General features: G+C 31.1%; 1 protein-coding gene across 8 annotated transcripts in view; it reads right to left on the reverse strand.

The window, feature by feature from the left end:
- LOC139527444 (protein kinase C delta type-like) overlaps nucleotides 1-17,045 on the reverse strand; it is a 76,288-nt gene that overhangs the window by 5,087 nt on the left and 54,156 nt on the right. For 5 of the 8 annotated variants that reach the window (XM_071322912.1, XM_071322934.1, XM_071322926.1 and 2 more), the window contains 11 exons: nucleotides 16,914-16,999; nucleotides 16,501-16,630; nucleotides 15,774-15,931; nucleotides 14,577-14,630; nucleotides 12,200-12,385; nucleotides 11,299-11,472; nucleotides 8,477-8,568; nucleotides 5,550-5,612; nucleotides 4,491-4,629; nucleotides 2,832-3,020; nucleotides 1,880-2,020 (listed from right to left, as the gene is read on the reverse strand). In XM_071322912.1, coding sequence (XP_071179013.1) covers nucleotides 1,880-2,020; nucleotides 2,832-3,020; nucleotides 4,491-4,629; nucleotides 5,550-5,612; nucleotides 8,477-8,568; nucleotides 11,299-11,472; nucleotides 12,200-12,385; nucleotides 14,577-14,630; nucleotides 15,774-15,931; nucleotides 16,501-16,630; nucleotides 16,914-16,999 — 1,412 coding nt within the window. The remainder of the gene's footprint in view (nucleotides 1-1,879; nucleotides 2,021-2,831; nucleotides 3,021-4,490; nucleotides 4,630-5,549; nucleotides 5,613-8,476; nucleotides 8,569-11,298; nucleotides 11,473-12,199; nucleotides 12,386-14,576; nucleotides 14,631-15,773; nucleotides 15,932-16,500; nucleotides 16,631-16,913; nucleotides 17,000-17,045) is intronic. The other 3 variants (XM_071322943.1, XM_071322960.1, XM_071322952.1) reach the window with 1 other exon arrangement.

The following is a 17,045-nucleotide window of genomic DNA, read 5'->3' on the forward strand; positions in this document are numbered from 1 at the left end:
AAATACAACTTCCGGCCTCCATTGCTTTGTGTACATTCCATTCAGCGTCATCAGTCTTGTGGCAGGCAATACAGGTCAAGCAAATCGTATTTTTAGGAATTTTAAAATGACATGCTCCTTACGTCTTTCGCGATTTTCCCGCGAAAAAAGCCCAACCAAAATGAAAGGAAAACTATATGAAAAAACGATGTCCATGCCATAATTTTGTACAGGAATATAGAGAAGGTTAATAAAAAACAATTTACATTTATTTTTCATAGAATTTTTTTTTTATTGATTTAAAAAGATAGATATTCTGACCATGATGACTGTAGGTAAATATTCATACAATATTCCATTGATGTCGAAAGGGATGGCAAAAAATGAGGTTTTCTATTGAATGAAACCCAAAATTATTGCAAACTATTTTAAAGCAATATCCCACAAAGAAATAACGTAATTGCAGTAGGCTGAAAAATCCCCTAATTGACAGTAGAGCAATTTGATTAGGTAGAATGAATTGACATCAAGTGATTTTGACGCCATTGAAATTTGATTGTAAACAAACAAGGTCAGAAGGTTCAGTATGGGACAGCATCGTACATTGAGTTACTAAGAAACAATTATGAGTTACCAAGCTTGACAATCAAGGGTCCGGAAACGGTCATATATGCCAGTCTTGACCTAAACTGAAAGTATTTTGTACTAAATGAGTAATTGGGATTTAGGACAAATTTTATTTTTTTACAGAAACAATTTCGGTCATTTAATGTCATTTTCGTTGAGATCGAGTTTCTAACATTGTCTAAATCGCCATTTTGAACTTATTTTTTGTTTGTTATCCTTTTCCTGTTATAAAACTGCCACTCCAGTAAAGTGTTATAATCCTGAGGGCCCTCCTAATAACTATAGTAATGCCTCGGGGAAATATTGGCTAATGATCGCTAATCTCTTTACCTGTGTTTTTAATTAGATTTTCTATTGATCACAAGCTCAGAACTAATTTTTTAAAGAAATTAAAAGTTCATAACAACTGTCTGCATTATTTAATTACTTTTCTCAGCTTAGACAATTGTCAATTCTGATTTAAAATTAAATTAAAATTAAATTAATTTACGTAGAACAAAATATTGTTTCACTACAAACACACGTGCTTTGTTTACTAATACGCATGCTTGAAATGCTCTTCCGAAAATTAGACACTAAATCGTAAATTCAAAATGATTTCATGCTAAATTAAACAAGTCCAACTATTATAATTAATATTCAAACACTATTAAGGTAAAACAGTTAAAAAGCCGACGATTTCCTGTGAATTTGATAAACAAAACTAATCCTGGAAATGAGTCCGGAATTGGTCGTTTTACTATTGTTGTAAAACATTCGGTTATAATTTTGTCTTAAAAAATGGAAAGAAACGTAAGCGAAGTTTGAGAAATTTACCGTTTTGAGTCATTAAAATCATTTCATTTTTAAACTGTTGCCTTCTTTTTATTGCTCAAGATCGATTTGAAGGAAAATGGTAGGGAAATTTCTGAAGTAAATGCGATGCAACAGTTAAACAAGTTTGTTGATGCTACAAGTATGACTGTATGAGCATAATACACACAATCTTTGTTTGAAAAAGGGCACCAACTTTTAAGTTATCCGAAAATGACCGAAATTAGGTGAAAAAATTTCCGGATCCTTGTTGACAATGCATGGTAATAAAAAATGAAAGCTAAGTCTACAGAAAAAATAAGAAAAAAATAGCCTTAGGATAACGACTTATTAACACACCTGGATATTTCATAATTATTCAAACTACAGACATTTCTGCGTATGATTTTGAGAACTTAATCAGACAGATTTTTAATTATTCATTTAAGAACTATCAAACTCTTCATGCAATATCACTTACAATTGTCGGTTTAAATGGTGGGTCCACCATTCGTCTTTCCATTTTATCCCAATCAATGTTCCTGAAAAATGCCTGCATTCTAATTGGTCCGGCTACACAATCAGTCATACCCATGCGTATCTTTGGATTTCTTTCAAATAGCTGGAATTAAAAACAAATAAACTCTGCAATCAAATATAGTTAACTACATCACTTTAACTATATTTTGATAATCAAAGTGATAGTCAAGGGTAAAGAGGTAAAGATTGCTTTTATTTTGCAATGTGAACTTAAATTAAACATGGAATTGTCTCTAAAATAGAACACATTTAGGAGGGGGGATAGGACCTTTATCGGAACTCCGGGATCGGGTGTTTTTAAGCTCGGGATTTCGGGATTGACCCTTTCGGGATCCGGGAATCCTTTTTTTTTCGGATTTCGGGATGTCGGGATTTGCTTTATTTAAATTCGGGACCTCGGGATTTCGTTTTTTCAAGTCCGGGATTTCGGGATCAAGAACCCTCCTATCCCCCCTCATTTAGGCAAGTTATATATTTTGAATTAGAGTTATCTTCCTTCGTTCATCATTAAGCATTTTCTGTTGAACATAATTTTTTTCTTAAAATAAATATTTAAATATCATTAATAAATTGCAGAACATTGGCTCTTTATTTTTAGCCAATCAGGGACCAAACTGACTACCTCCAGTACATAAGATGAACAGGCATATAGGACCAACAGACGCGGATCCAGAGGGGGGGTTCCGGGGGTTGGAAACCCCCCCCCCTTTTTTTTGGACGATCAATGCATTTGAATGGGGACATATAGTTGGAACCCCCCCTTTGTCCTGGGTTAGGAACCCCCCCTTTTTAAAATGGCTGGATCCACCCCTGACCAATGAGGTGGCATAGGAATGTTGAAAATTTTGTATCTCATGATACAGTGGTAAAATAGACATTGTACATATACATACCAAACTAAGTAACGAAGAGGCCTCTTTGGCTAGCCATCTTGGATAATGTGGTGTGTCATTCATGATGGAATGGAACAAGTCTTCTTCATCATCACCATGGAATGGTGATTGTCCTATCAACATCTCATATAATAAAACACCAAATGACCACCAATCAACAGAAGAATTATACTTCTGGCCTTTTAATATCTACAAAAATTAGGAATATTAATATCAAAAAACTAATTAACTTCAGCTTTTATGTTTGGCATTGAGATACTATTTCAATAAAATATATATTTGATGAAACAAATCATTTATTTTTGTTATTCTATGAAATCTGAGACATTTCTAAAAGAAAACAGAAATAATAGACACATTTGAATCAAGTTTCAGTTTTATGACATATTTATACGTTATAAGCCAAGGGCATTATAGCCTTGTGATTTATTCTTATTTCTAAAATTAATCCTCTATTATAATACATTTCTTTCACAAATCAAGGTCAACAATCTCTGCCTTACCAACTTACAGGTACTTCTAGAAAATCACATAGTTGGCATAACACAACAGGTACCACATTAATAGGTAGCAGATTCAGATTCAATATTTCTGCATCGTTTGGTCACTTGTGTTCAGTTATCTCATTAGCAATAAACAAGAATGTGTCCACAGTACACGGATGCCCCACTCGCACTATCATTTTCTATGTTTAGTGGACCGTGAAATTGGAATAAATTCTCTAATTTGGCATTAAAATTAGAATGATCTTATCAAAGGGAACATGTATACTAAGTTTCAAGTTGATTGAACTTCTACTTTATCAAAAACTACCTTGACCAAAAACTTTAACCTGAAATTTGCACTATCATTTTCTATGTTCAGTGAACCGTAAAATTGGGGTCAAAACTATAATTTGGCATTTAATTTAGAAAGATCATATCATAGGGCACATGTATACTAAGTTTCAAGTTGATTGGACTCCAACTTCATCAAAAACTACCTTGACCAAAAACTTTAACCTGAAATTTGCACTATCATTTTCTCTGTTCAGTGAACCGTAAAATTGGGGTTAAAACTATAATTTGGCATTTAAATGAGAAAGATCATATCATAGGGCACATGTATACTAAGTTTCAAGTTGATTGGACTTCAACTTCATCAAAAACTACCTTGACCAAAAACTTTAACCTGAAGCGGGACAGACGGACGAACGAACGGACGAACAGACGGACGAAGGGACGGACGAACGGACGGACGAACGGACGCACAGACCAGAAAACATAATGCCCCTCTACTGTCATAGGTGGGGCATAAAAATCATCTTCTTATTTTTATATCTAATTGCTTATTGATTTTATTTGTTTAGTTTTGTGATACGTCTTCATATAAAGTCAGAAATTTAATAACTCAGTTTTTTTCTGTAAATCAGGAATATATGGTTAGAAGATTGTTGTTACCTTAATGTTCAGTGGCAAATATTTCATCCAGGACAATTACATCACAAATAAGATATGTAACTTCATTGATAACTATAACATGCAGATGACCTGTGCAAAGTAGGTATTTCAAATAATGTGCACTTCCTTTGAAAGTTCAAACGATATGGTCAACTGTAACAATTGTCATCATCTTCACCATATAAGCAACCATAGTTTCAAGACGAGTACTAAAACTTACTTCATATGCTATATAATCAGGTGTTCCACAAAAAGTTGTGGCTTTATTTTCACCAAATACTCTCTCTTTACACATTCCAAAATCAGCAATTTTGATATGTCCTTCTTTGTCTAATAATACATTGTCTAATTTTAAATCTCTGAAAGAAAAAAAAATCATTTAAAAACAAAAAGAAATATTACAAGAAAATTAAAATAAATGAAATCCTCAAGGTCTCATTTGCTTTTTTTTTTGCTTTTTTTTGTTGCAAAACCATAAAAAAAAGTAAAACAAGAATGATGGAATACACAAACTTCATTATGGTTCTAAAGGAAAAACTCATGAACTACTACATAACAGGAACTTGGATCTGTACCATCTAATAGTAGAGTGGGGTGCTCATTTTCGCCACATCTTTCCATGTTTTCTACAGTTTATGTTCAGGTCTAAATGTATACTGATATTTCTATATGAAGATAACTTCAAATGCAAAATATACTTAAGCTTGAAAACCGGTTTGTTTTAATAAAATCATCTGAAAAGTTAGATTAAAGGGTGTTTGAAATTTCCGGATGTTTTGTCCATTGGGGACACATATTCGCCGTTTTTACACATCTATTTAAAACCAAATAACCGCAGCTTTTAACAATTTTTATCAAATCAATTGCATTATAGATGAATAGCAGACATTTCAAAGGTATAAAGAATTCAAAATTAGGGCATTCAGTCAAATATTTACTTTGAAATCATGTTTTTTATTCAGGAAATTGTCCGAAAATCGTTGTCCGTTTTTCGGTCATTTACGGTAGGAGCCGCAATTTTGTCACAGTTTAAACAAATATTATATTTGTTATAAAAATATAATTTACGGGTACATTTCTTCCATTTCAGCCATCCTTTGAAGTTTTTACACCTCAAAATCCTTAAACAGCGAAATTGTGTCCCCGGCGAAAATGAGCACCCCACTCTACAACTATATAAACAAGCAGGTTTAATTTGTGAAATCATTTGGATAAATTATGCAAAAACCTTGGAATCCAACTGTCATTGGATTGAACACACTTCAATTTCATCACTTACCTATAAATTATACCATTGGAATGCAAAAATTCTAATCCTAAACATATTTCAGCTGCATAAAATCTGAAAATAGAGGAAATATATTAATTTTCATTTTTGTGTGTATATTCAGTCTTAAAATCTGAACCATTGAAATGGAATCTGTACATAATATTAACATTGCTGTTTTTCAGATTTATTTTTCATTATTTTTTCCCCCTAATAAATCAACTCCTGATTTTCTCATTAGAATAGTTTTGAGATAATGGATTTGATCTTAGTTGACAATGGTTGAAGGTCGTATGGTGATCTATAGTTGCTTACATTCACTTCATTTGCAATCACACCACATTTCCTAATTTTTTAAATTCAATTTATAAAATGTAAATCAGAATTAAGCCTGCTATCCTTACTTAGGCCAATATTGTCCCTTTGGTGTCAAATTTAATAGTGGAATTGTGAACAAACTATCCATTAATTGCTATATATCTGTAGTTCATAAATTCCTACAAAAAATTACCATTAACAAACTAGAGGCTCTCAAGAGCCTGTGTCGCTCACCTTCATGCATATTAAACAATGGACACAGATAAATTCATGACAAATTGTGTTTTGGTGATCGTGGTGTGTTTGTAGATCCTACTTTACTGAACATTCTTGTTGCTACAATTATCTCTATCTATAATGAACTTGGCCCAGTATTTACAGTGGAAAATAATTTCTTGGCAGTTAGATCTTGACCTGATATATAATTCAAAGTATAATCAAAATCATGGAAAGAAATTAGTTTCTCATTGACAACTTTCCAATTTCTGATGATTTGCTTTTACAACAGCTATGTTTTCTAGCTTCTAATTTCATGCAACAAAAGACAAAGGCATCAGCATATTTAATATGGTGATACTCTTTTAGTTTACTTTGTAATCTGAATCCAAATGAAAATATAAAAGAGAATATATAATGCTGTAAGATAAATAAAGTTTTCTTTATTGTCATTTATATATATATTAAATGTTTTACTTTACATATTGAAACAAAGACATTAAAAAAGCGATGTGCGACCATTATTAGCTATATAAAAGTCATTATCACTGTATCCGTTCCTCTTAAGGGTAACTGATAGTTTATATCTCACAGTGACTGGACACTTGTATATAAATAAACCTTCATCTGCTACTTTAACAAAACTTAACAACAAAAGAGATGATTTCAGCTTTCCAATTGTGAACTTTCCATTTCTAAGTAGCAACATTCCAGCAGCACCTGCATACGGGGTATATATCTCCCAATTGATATGATATTCCCGTGCTTGCATTTCCTATCATGATTTTCTTGATAGAGGGTTGCTGCTCACAAGGAAGCTATTAAACCAAGAGATCCAAATGGTGAAGTTTAAATCATCCCTTCTTAAATTTTACAGATGCCATCACAAGTTGGTTGACCGTTATGGAATAACTGTTTTACAAATGATATCGGATATGTTCCTCACGTCATAACTACAATCCCCTTCCCTTTCATGAATGTGACCTACCGAATTAGACTATTTACCGGATTTGTTATCACATAAGCAACACGACGGGTGCCACATGTGGAGCAGGATCTGCTTACCTTTCCGAACACCTGAGATCACCCCTAGTTTTTGGTGGGGTTCGTGTTGTTTATTCTTTAGTTTTCTATGATGTGTCATGTGTGCTATTGTTTGTCTGTTTGTCTTTTTCATTTTTGGCCATGGCGTTGTCAGTTTGTTATAGATTTATGAGTTTCTCTGTCCCTTTGGTATCTTTGGTCGCTCTTTTAAGAGATAAATAATGTTGACATTTACTCAAAATTACGTTTTTTTTAATATTTGTTGGTCATTTGGACAACAACTGTAAACTCAGTAATTATTATGTGCATTTATTATTGTGATGTTAATTTTTGCAATATTGAGAACAATCCTGTTAATTCATATACAAAATTTCAAAATTGGAGTTTAAATTATTGCGATTTTAACCCTGTCACATTTTTCACAATAATAAAAACATCGCAATATGAATATTTCTCAATTTACAGTATTTCAAACTAATGATTAAAATTAGTGGAAACATACATCTTTTACCAGTAAATCACAAAAAATAACCTTTTACATTAACAACTCTATTACCTCCCCTGTTATTGTATATAAGTATGCCCTTAATTGACTATTAAACCAGAGTAATATAAATAATTAGTTATTCTGCTGACAGAGATGTGATGATAGAAATTTCTCATTAACAATATATGGACAAGTGTCAAACATCAAAGAGAGAACACACCAAGGAATTCCAAAATTAGCAAAATCAATAATTCCATAAGAAATCTCTATGATTAACAATTTTGCAGCTCATAATATATATGATAATTGTTTAGATTGGACTCCAATAACTATATTGTTTTTACTTTTTTTAATTTTAAAAGAATTAAGACTTGCAAAGCCATGTGCCATACTTATAAAGGATGATTGAAAATTATATGCTTTTGGGATTTACTTCATTTAACCGGAGTTTGATCATTTCGCAACCGAACAGTCACAACCCTCATTAATATCTTATTGGTATCTCACAATGGGATGGAAAGCTAAACTTCATTTCGTGATAACCTAAGGATACATTTGACAAAGTGTATTTTTATTTGGACAAAGAATTGGTCTTGAAAAACGATGATAGTCCGTCCATATCTCTTGCACATAAAAGACAACCTTGTAGATTTCGAAAAAGAGCAGGCTAATGATGCTACAAGGTAGCACTTGCACCCCCAAAGTGTAAAGGGATTAATATCAGTTGCAATAACTTGTGTCTCAATCCATAATAAATAAACAAATGTGTTAAAACTAAGAAAATAATTTACAAAGAGATGGCAACATATTGAGCTGAAAAAAAATAAGAAATTTGATAATTTGAGATATTTGTTCTGAAATCAGAAATACTTACTGTGCTCTAGGGAATTCAAATTTCCCTGACAGCTGTATATGGAACATTAAATCTCCACCATTTAAATACTCCATTACAAAAAATAAATGACCCTGCAAGAGAAAATTAATTTACATCATTACAATAAGCCATTCATCAAATGTTTCATATGCAATTCTTAACCTAGAACTATAATCCACGAAGTTTGACCAACACCTAAAGGGTTTCAGCTTGAGTAAAGCTATTGGAAACTTGGATGTTACTCATATATGATTTTACAGATTGATTGTGCCTTTGAGCCTTCAGATGTAACATTGGGTCAAAGATGATCACATATTTCAAATCATGGGTCAATAGTTGTATGCCTAATAACCAAAAAGGAATGTCTAGAGTGCAAAGATATAAGACAGTTTTTTAATTTAACTATTGGCTGTGAGTTTCCAGATACAATGTACAGCTTGGTGGTTGTAAAAAGGTTTTGAAATGGCAAAATGTGTACTTATATATTCATAAGCAATAACTTTCATTGCAGAAAAATAAGTTCAATAGAAACTGCTCACCAAATCAATATAAGATTGATTGATTGTTGATTGCTTTACACCACATCGGCACAAAAAGGCAATATCATGGAGATTATCCATCAATATTGGGAAATCAAACCATACAATTAACAAAAATTGTAATGAAAAAAAATTTGCTTGATGAAGATAGAGAAAACAACATAATTTGCCAATACATGTACAAAAGAGTAAATACAATATATAAGAAAAATCTTTTCCACCACATGTAATATATTAAAACAGATAGTGCGATGTAACAATAAACTGCAATAAAAAAATGCTGTGCAAAGGCATTTATCAAAGGGTAGACCATGTGATATTACAATCAGAATTATTCCAGGTTCAGATGACGCAAGTCACCAACGTAATGAGTCTTGAAAAATGATAAGCACAGATGGTTTATTACGTAACATTAAAAAAAAAAGAAAATTAATATTTTGTCTTACAGCTAATGACGCTTGAAAATATGAACCCTTATAGTTTGTTCTGTTTAATATAGTTAACTCTAATACACTATGAAAATTGGGTTGAAAGTGCAAAAAAATCTGTTAACAATATTTATCCTATTATTAGACCCTGTCCTAATAAATGTACTGAAAAAGAAATTGTTGAAATATGACTGTCAATGAAAATTGCATTTAAATTTTTTGAAATTTTAGTTGTAAATCTAGCTGCTCGAATATATATGATGTTAACATTAGTTTTGCATAAAACCAAACAGAAGAACATAAGTCTATATTGCTGTTTGACAATGAAACAGAAAATTGTTTTTTAGGATGAATCTATTGCTATATTTACTGATCATTATTTTCTGGAAAGATGTTACCTGACCTATAATACATATACATGTACTTAACTTGAAAAATCTTGTTTCTGTGGTTGCATTAACAATATAAATTAAGAATGCACAGGAAGCTTATTCTAGTATTAAATTGAGAAAGTAAATGGGGAATGTGTCAAAGAGACTTCAACCTGACCAAAGAGCTGAAAACAGTCGAAGGCCATCAATGGGTCTTTAACACAGCACAAAAATCCTGCATTTGGAGGCTGGCTTTAGCTTAATAGATTTCTTTAGTCAAACATGAACACAACACAAAATTCAAAAAATGTCCACCAATTTCCAAATTGAATTCTAATTTTGACTTTTAAAATCCAATGTAAAGCAGCCATTCTGTCTGTCTGATTTGCTGTAAAAAGGTCAGGATTATTTCTAATTTTTGGTGTAAATAAACTCATCATAGATCCCAGGACTAAATTTTGTATATACGCCAGACGTGCATTTCGTCTACAAAAGATTCATCAGTGACGCTCGAATCCAAAAGTGTTGAAAAGGCCAAATAAATTTCCTAGACATAAAAAATCTGATATAATTCAAGATTCCGAGACCAGACTTTTGTTATGAATATTATATTTCTCAGTATAAGTTATTTCTTGATTATACTGTTTTAAACATAAGACCTTGATCTTATAAATGATTTTAGGATTGCCTTTAGTTTCAAAGTTATTACAAATAAGCATGTTTTTCAAATGCCATAGCAACATAAAAATTTCAATAAAATAACATTAACTGTCAGGGGTATAGAAAATATTTTTTCATATAAAAACAATGAAATACAAGCAGTTAATAAAATGCCATAAATATAATAACATTTCTATTTCATTTGTTATTAACTATACACTTAGGGTTTAATACATACTTTTCTTTTTTAAACCAAATTTAAATTTACTTAGTATTTCTTGTTACATTCTCTGGTATATAGCTATAGCTATGGAACAAAGACATGACGAGAACACAATCAATCAAACATGAAAGCTTTTAAAAAAAGGTAAATAAGAGTAGCCGCCTTCTTTTTAACATATTACAACTAGAAGATGCCCACAAAATCACCTTTTATAGCTGACTTTGTGGCAAAAGCTTTGCTCATTGTTAAAGGCCGTACGGTGACCTATAGTTGTTAATTTCTGTGTTATTTTAGTCTCTTGTGGACAGTTGTCTCGTTGCCAATCATACCACATCTTCTTTTTTATATTTACAATTGGGCAAGTGTTGAAACAAAGAGTTTTTTTAATTTCACAATTAGTATGCTGACTGAGCATGCATGAAAGCGTATAACACACGGATCAATATGGTCTCCAAATTGAGTTATTTTCTCCCAAAAAAAAATTTCAAAGACAAATTTAGGAAGTACAAAACACTACATTTATACCTCATATCATAAATATTTCCGACTTTGTATGGTTTGGGAGGAGATGCGGCTCAAGAAAATCAGTCAGTATAATTACCTGGGTATGAAAAGTACTGTGTAAATGTGTCAGATAGGGATGGCTGCAACCTAATGCTAAAACACGTTTTTCTATCATTGTACATTCTACATCATCATCCTCTAATACTACATCCTTTTTTAGCACCTTCACAGCATAATACTGCTTCTTTCCTTTATGTTCTGCTAACATGACCTGAAAATAATATTTTTGATGTGAACAAAACCAGAAACCAGATCAAGACCACTGAACAGTGAAATTTTGAGGTTCATATACAAGGAACTACTGTAATCACTAGTCAGTCACTAAATGCGGTGCAAGAAAGTTGCGTCAAAACACAAAAAATCAAATCAAATCAAGAAACTAAATTCTATACTATCTAAGAGTAGTGAAAGGATTTATTTGGTGACATTGGATGTAGCCTTTATTTTGTGATAATTTACACTTATTGGGACATGGAAAAAGAGTGCTTAATTTTTCTGGGAATTCAGGATGATCCCCCTCCTAAAAGCATTTTCCAGTTTTAATTACCTTACAACAGAGGGAGCTGTAGGGGAATGTTGGAAGGCATGATCTATAAATTGTGTATGCATGATAAGCATGATAATTAAAGAATCAAATTACTACAGCATATACAAATAATAGTTTGCAGGGTGGTTTGGGCGTATGAAAACTTCAACTCCCTTTCATCATTTCTGTGGAATAACCCTTCTATCAGGGGGATGCTATGAAAACTATTTCTAATGTGTCTAATTTTATTGCATCATATAACCCTCTCAATATTTAAGTATACACTCAAAAGCAGGTGCCTTCTCAAATTGAGATCTTATGATTATCAGTTTCTTCATGCTGTATTAACTGTTCCTTTAAAACACTGGCATGACATGAAAGTTAACATCAATAACAGGCTATTAAAACATACCTTTCCAAAGCTTCCTTTACCCAGAACTTTAAGGAATGTAAAATCAGATGTAGTAAATTTCTTCCTGGGTGGACCAGGAGGTCCGCCTCCTGGAGGTTGGTGTGGAGCACCCTCTTTTCCCCAAATCTGGTCATAACCTAAATATTCGTCATCCGAACTTTCATCTTCCTTTCCATCAGAATTTAACTGAAAAAAAAATAGAAATTTACTTAATTTTTACTTCAAAGCAAAAATTTCTTTCAATAACTTTTCAAACTATTTTTCTTCAAGTGACTAGGTAAAATTTGACAAATTGTTGAAAATTGTTCTTTTCTAAATATGAGTAGAATTTTCTAAAAATGATTTAAAAATGTACAAGTATAAAGTAAACTCATTTCAGGCTTTGATTCACAGTTCTTGAGAAAAATGTGACAAAAATTTCACACATGGCCATTATGTGCTAGAATAAATCAGTATTTGGTAAACAAGTTGATGAGTAATTGGTATGACAATGCATGCTAACATAAATCTAAATATCAAATTTTAGGATTCACTAAATATTGAATTACATAAGGATACTCCTATCAATACACACATAGCCATTATATGTAATACATGTAATATATTAATGGAATTTGATATGCATTGAACATGAAAATGTATCACAATTATTATATGCTCAAACTTTGCTGATGATCTGTGACTCTAATTAATTTATTGACTATCAATTACAGAAAGAAATGGGTAGAATTCTTTAGCAGGAAAAAGGAAAAACTATACTATTCAAAAGACTACAGGACTGTTTCATCTTATATAAAGGGGATATACATTGTATTTGATTTCCAATAACATGTTAACTACATTGTATTATATTAGCTGCTGAGATTCAAATTGCAATATTATTTATAAATAATGATTTTCAATCAAAAATTTACAATGTTTTTTTACAGAACATTTACAACGAAAACTAATAACACAAAATTAACCATACATAAAAATTATTTTAGAATATCTTAACTTTGTGATCCATTTTGAGATACTCTTTATACGTGTTTGAGAAAATAGTATTACATGGTGAGATTAGAATGCCTCTTGATTTTTTTCATAGGAAATGTATGTGAAGAAATTATAATGTTTTAAAATATTTGTAGGAAAAACAAGAATTCAAGAATGTTTTATCAGAAGTGTATTTGTATGAATTAAATACAAAATACTGACAGATATGTAGAATACTTGGTAAAACATTCAATGCATTGCATAAGAAAAAGCAAGATGATTATAAATGATACAGGAAGAATTGATTATATAAAGGGCATACATTATTAATACACATCTAGCAAGATTGAAAACAATATTTTGTGCCAAAATAACCACATAGAACTGACACTCTTGTTATTCTCTGATAAAACCAGCTCACTTAATTTTCAAATGAATATGCATGAAATATTAATGATGACGAATTCTGACAAATAGGTCAAACATTTCAAATAAGGTTAATGAAGCACCATATGCATTCACAAAGCCTTTCCTAAATAAAATAAGATGCATTACAAAATTTCACTCAAAGTCAGTTACACAAACCATATATGGATATTGGGAAAAGATAGTGGTTAAAAATATTTCAACCAAAATCGCTAAAATGAATTTATAAAAAAATCTTAATTATGTGTAAATTCAAAGACAAAAAAAGAGAAAATGTTTAAGATGTGATCAATTGTTAAACTTTAAAGCTATAAAAGGTCCTTTAATTCTGAACAATGAAAAAATTATAGTCCCGGGGCCAATAATGTTAAATCTGAAGGATCTTCATAAACTAATTCTCTCATTCCTCAAAGAAGAATGGTTGTGAAATCAAGTCTAACACTGATGAAAGCATTGTAACCAAAATTTATAAAATAAATTTCATGTTACAACTTGCTTTTTGCCTCTGTTTCAATCCTTGTTCAAATCCCATGAACAAGAACTGCGACTATCATAGGAACAAGAAATGTAACTATCCTAGGAACTAAAATTAAGACTTTCAATGACCAATAAAATTGAGGTGATTTTGTCAATTACTAAAAGGAATAAAATTCAGGCCATCTCTGTTTGTCTCTCAAACCTTAAAAATCATATTTGAGCAAGTAACTAATTCTATACATTTTCATATACAAAAAATCTTAATTGTCCTTTTTCACATGATTTTTTTTTTAAAAGAAAAAAAATTCTTTACTTATTTATAAGAGATTTTCCCCCATACACATTTTTGATACTTTCAAATAAAAGAAGTGACTGCCATTGTTAATGATGATGTAAGAAATAAAATCAATTAAAATGAGCAAAGATTTGAGAAACATGAAATTTTAAAGGTCCTAAAGCTGTTGAAGGTTCACTACAAGAACAAAAGTGTAGTCTTTACGTGTGAGGACTTTGATCCTTTCCCAGATTTACCATTGCGCATTGGTACATGTACCTGCAATTCAATGATGCAACTATGATAATATTGAATCATGCATGACAAACAAACATGCTATCATTACTACATTATATAATTTGAAGAATTTGATACAAATTAGTGTTAGTTTTATAATAAACATAAGTCTCAAATAACACATTACATCATAGGGAAGGACATTCCATGCAGTACAACATTAACTGTATGTAGAGTTAAAACATACGCATATTTAATTAAGGAAAACTAAAGTCTTGAATATAACAAAACTGCAGAGACAATTTTTTGTCTTGAAATTAGTAACTTCCTATTTAAATTGGCATGTATAAATCAATTAAACAGAAAAATACATAAAAGACGAGGAATAAATCTCCTGCACTGTAGAGTTGTCTTCTCCTGAGAGGTCACACTGACTAGCCAATGGAACAATAGTAACATGCCTTGGTATAACAATCCTACATCTAATGTTTAAAAAGTTTGATACCAACTGCCTTTGACGTTTATGAGAAATTCCCAATATTTAACTATCTTACCCATAATAAAATATTTTACTGTTTAAAAAGACCCCCCTGGCCAATGTTTTATGAAAAGATTTCATGACTTTTTTCAACATTGGAAAACTTAGGAAGCATTATCTAGTACATTCTCAAGAGGATTTAAATAGATTTTAATGGTTCAACTACTGATAAACATTAAAGTATAGTTTATTGGTTCTGTTCAGAATAATCTTACTTTTAATTATAATGATAAATTACTCTTTTGATAATGATCCCTAAATGGCAAAAAGATAAGTGAAAGTGAAACCTTGCTGCAGATGTTTTTTATTCCCTTAAAAGCTTTTTTCTCTTAAAAAAAAATCTAATCATATTTCTTTTCTCCCTTAGCTGCAAACTACTCTCCAAAAACAAAAATATTGAGAAACAATATAATTTAGGAATACATTCAATGGAAATAGTTTGTTGTGATTAACACGTAGGTTAAACTCATGCAATATTAACCCGCCTTTCATATTCAGTGGGAAAAGGGAATAATATGATACCTATCTAATTTTATATGCAAGATGGATATCTACCCAATATCTGATTAATCTGTTTGCATATATACAGACGAAACGTATATTGAACTATTAATGACACATAGTTGAATATCTATTACAATACTCACACTAGTAGTTGATGTATTATTTGACATGCCTGTCTTGCCTTTCTTTTGACTTGGCATTTTTCTAATTTCATTTAATTTTTCTGCCAACATTTTCTGATTGATTCCACATAGATTTGGCATCAATTTTTCACATTTCTTATGACAGTTTACACCACACACTATAAAAAAGTGAATTCAATCATTAAAAGATGAACTTTACAATAATATACTCATTGATATGTATGATAAACGATTAACAATCGTTTCAATGTCTCATATATTCTCTTGGTTTGATGATAATACAATATTATTTAGACATATTTGTTATAAAGTTTTGATTAAGATTTGGTAGGTTTTTTTATGTAACCTTTGTCAGTCAAGCAACAAATTTAAGAATATCAGACACCCTGGTATGGTTCCTTTCTTCATGGCAAGCCTTACAAACAGATGAAAATATCATTTTTTGGTGTCTGAAGTAGGTGCAGAGTTCGTATGCTTTCCCATGTTTTATTCTTTATATCTCTGTCAACTGAAAAAAGCACTGCAAAGTTGCAACCGGGTTTCATCAATAGGACATATTCAGTCATTCTTATTTCATTATATGTGGTGCAATAATAAAAATTTCTTTAAACTTTGGTCTACCGATTTGGAATATTTACTTGTGTATGAAATATGTAAGTATATAAACTATCAGTAAAAGTCTATCAAAATAAATTCTAATCTTGTTTTTGTAATTTTTTATCCTTACCATCACATTTTAAACCTTGTCTAAACAGACCATACAGCAGGGTGCCACAGTGATCACAGAATGTCGGAGACATGTAATTATTTACTTTAAATCGATGTGGAACATTTATGTTGAATCTCTCCGACATCATCTGTAAAGACAAATATTTGTACTCAAAAATATGCATAAAATGTCACTGGTTCCGAAAAAATAAAATAACAAAAATACAGAACTCTGAGGAAAATTCTAAACTGAGTGGTCTCTCTAGTTTAAATTACAATCGCATTGAATATTTTCATAATATAAAACTCCATGAAAAATAAATAAATAATGCTTCTTTCCTAGAGCATTGTTGCAAATTCTGTTTTTATTTTCATATACAGCCTGACTATTTTGCAAAGGATTGCTGTCTGTTACACAGTTATAACACTGACCTTGGTTTCCCTACTATCCTTAGCACTGCCAGGACAGGTTCCCAATATTTGATGATGGCACTTCTTGTGAACTGCACAATTGCAAACTACAAAATAAAAAATAAAACACATTAGAATTTATTTTAAAATCAC

The sequence above is a fragment of the Mytilus edulis genome, chromosome 1 (genome assembly GCF_963676685.1).
Source record: "Mytilus edulis chromosome 1, xbMytEdul2.2, whole genome shotgun sequence".
NCBI classification, from domain to species: Eukaryota; Metazoa; Mollusca; class Bivalvia; order Mytilida; family Mytilidae; genus Mytilus; species Mytilus edulis.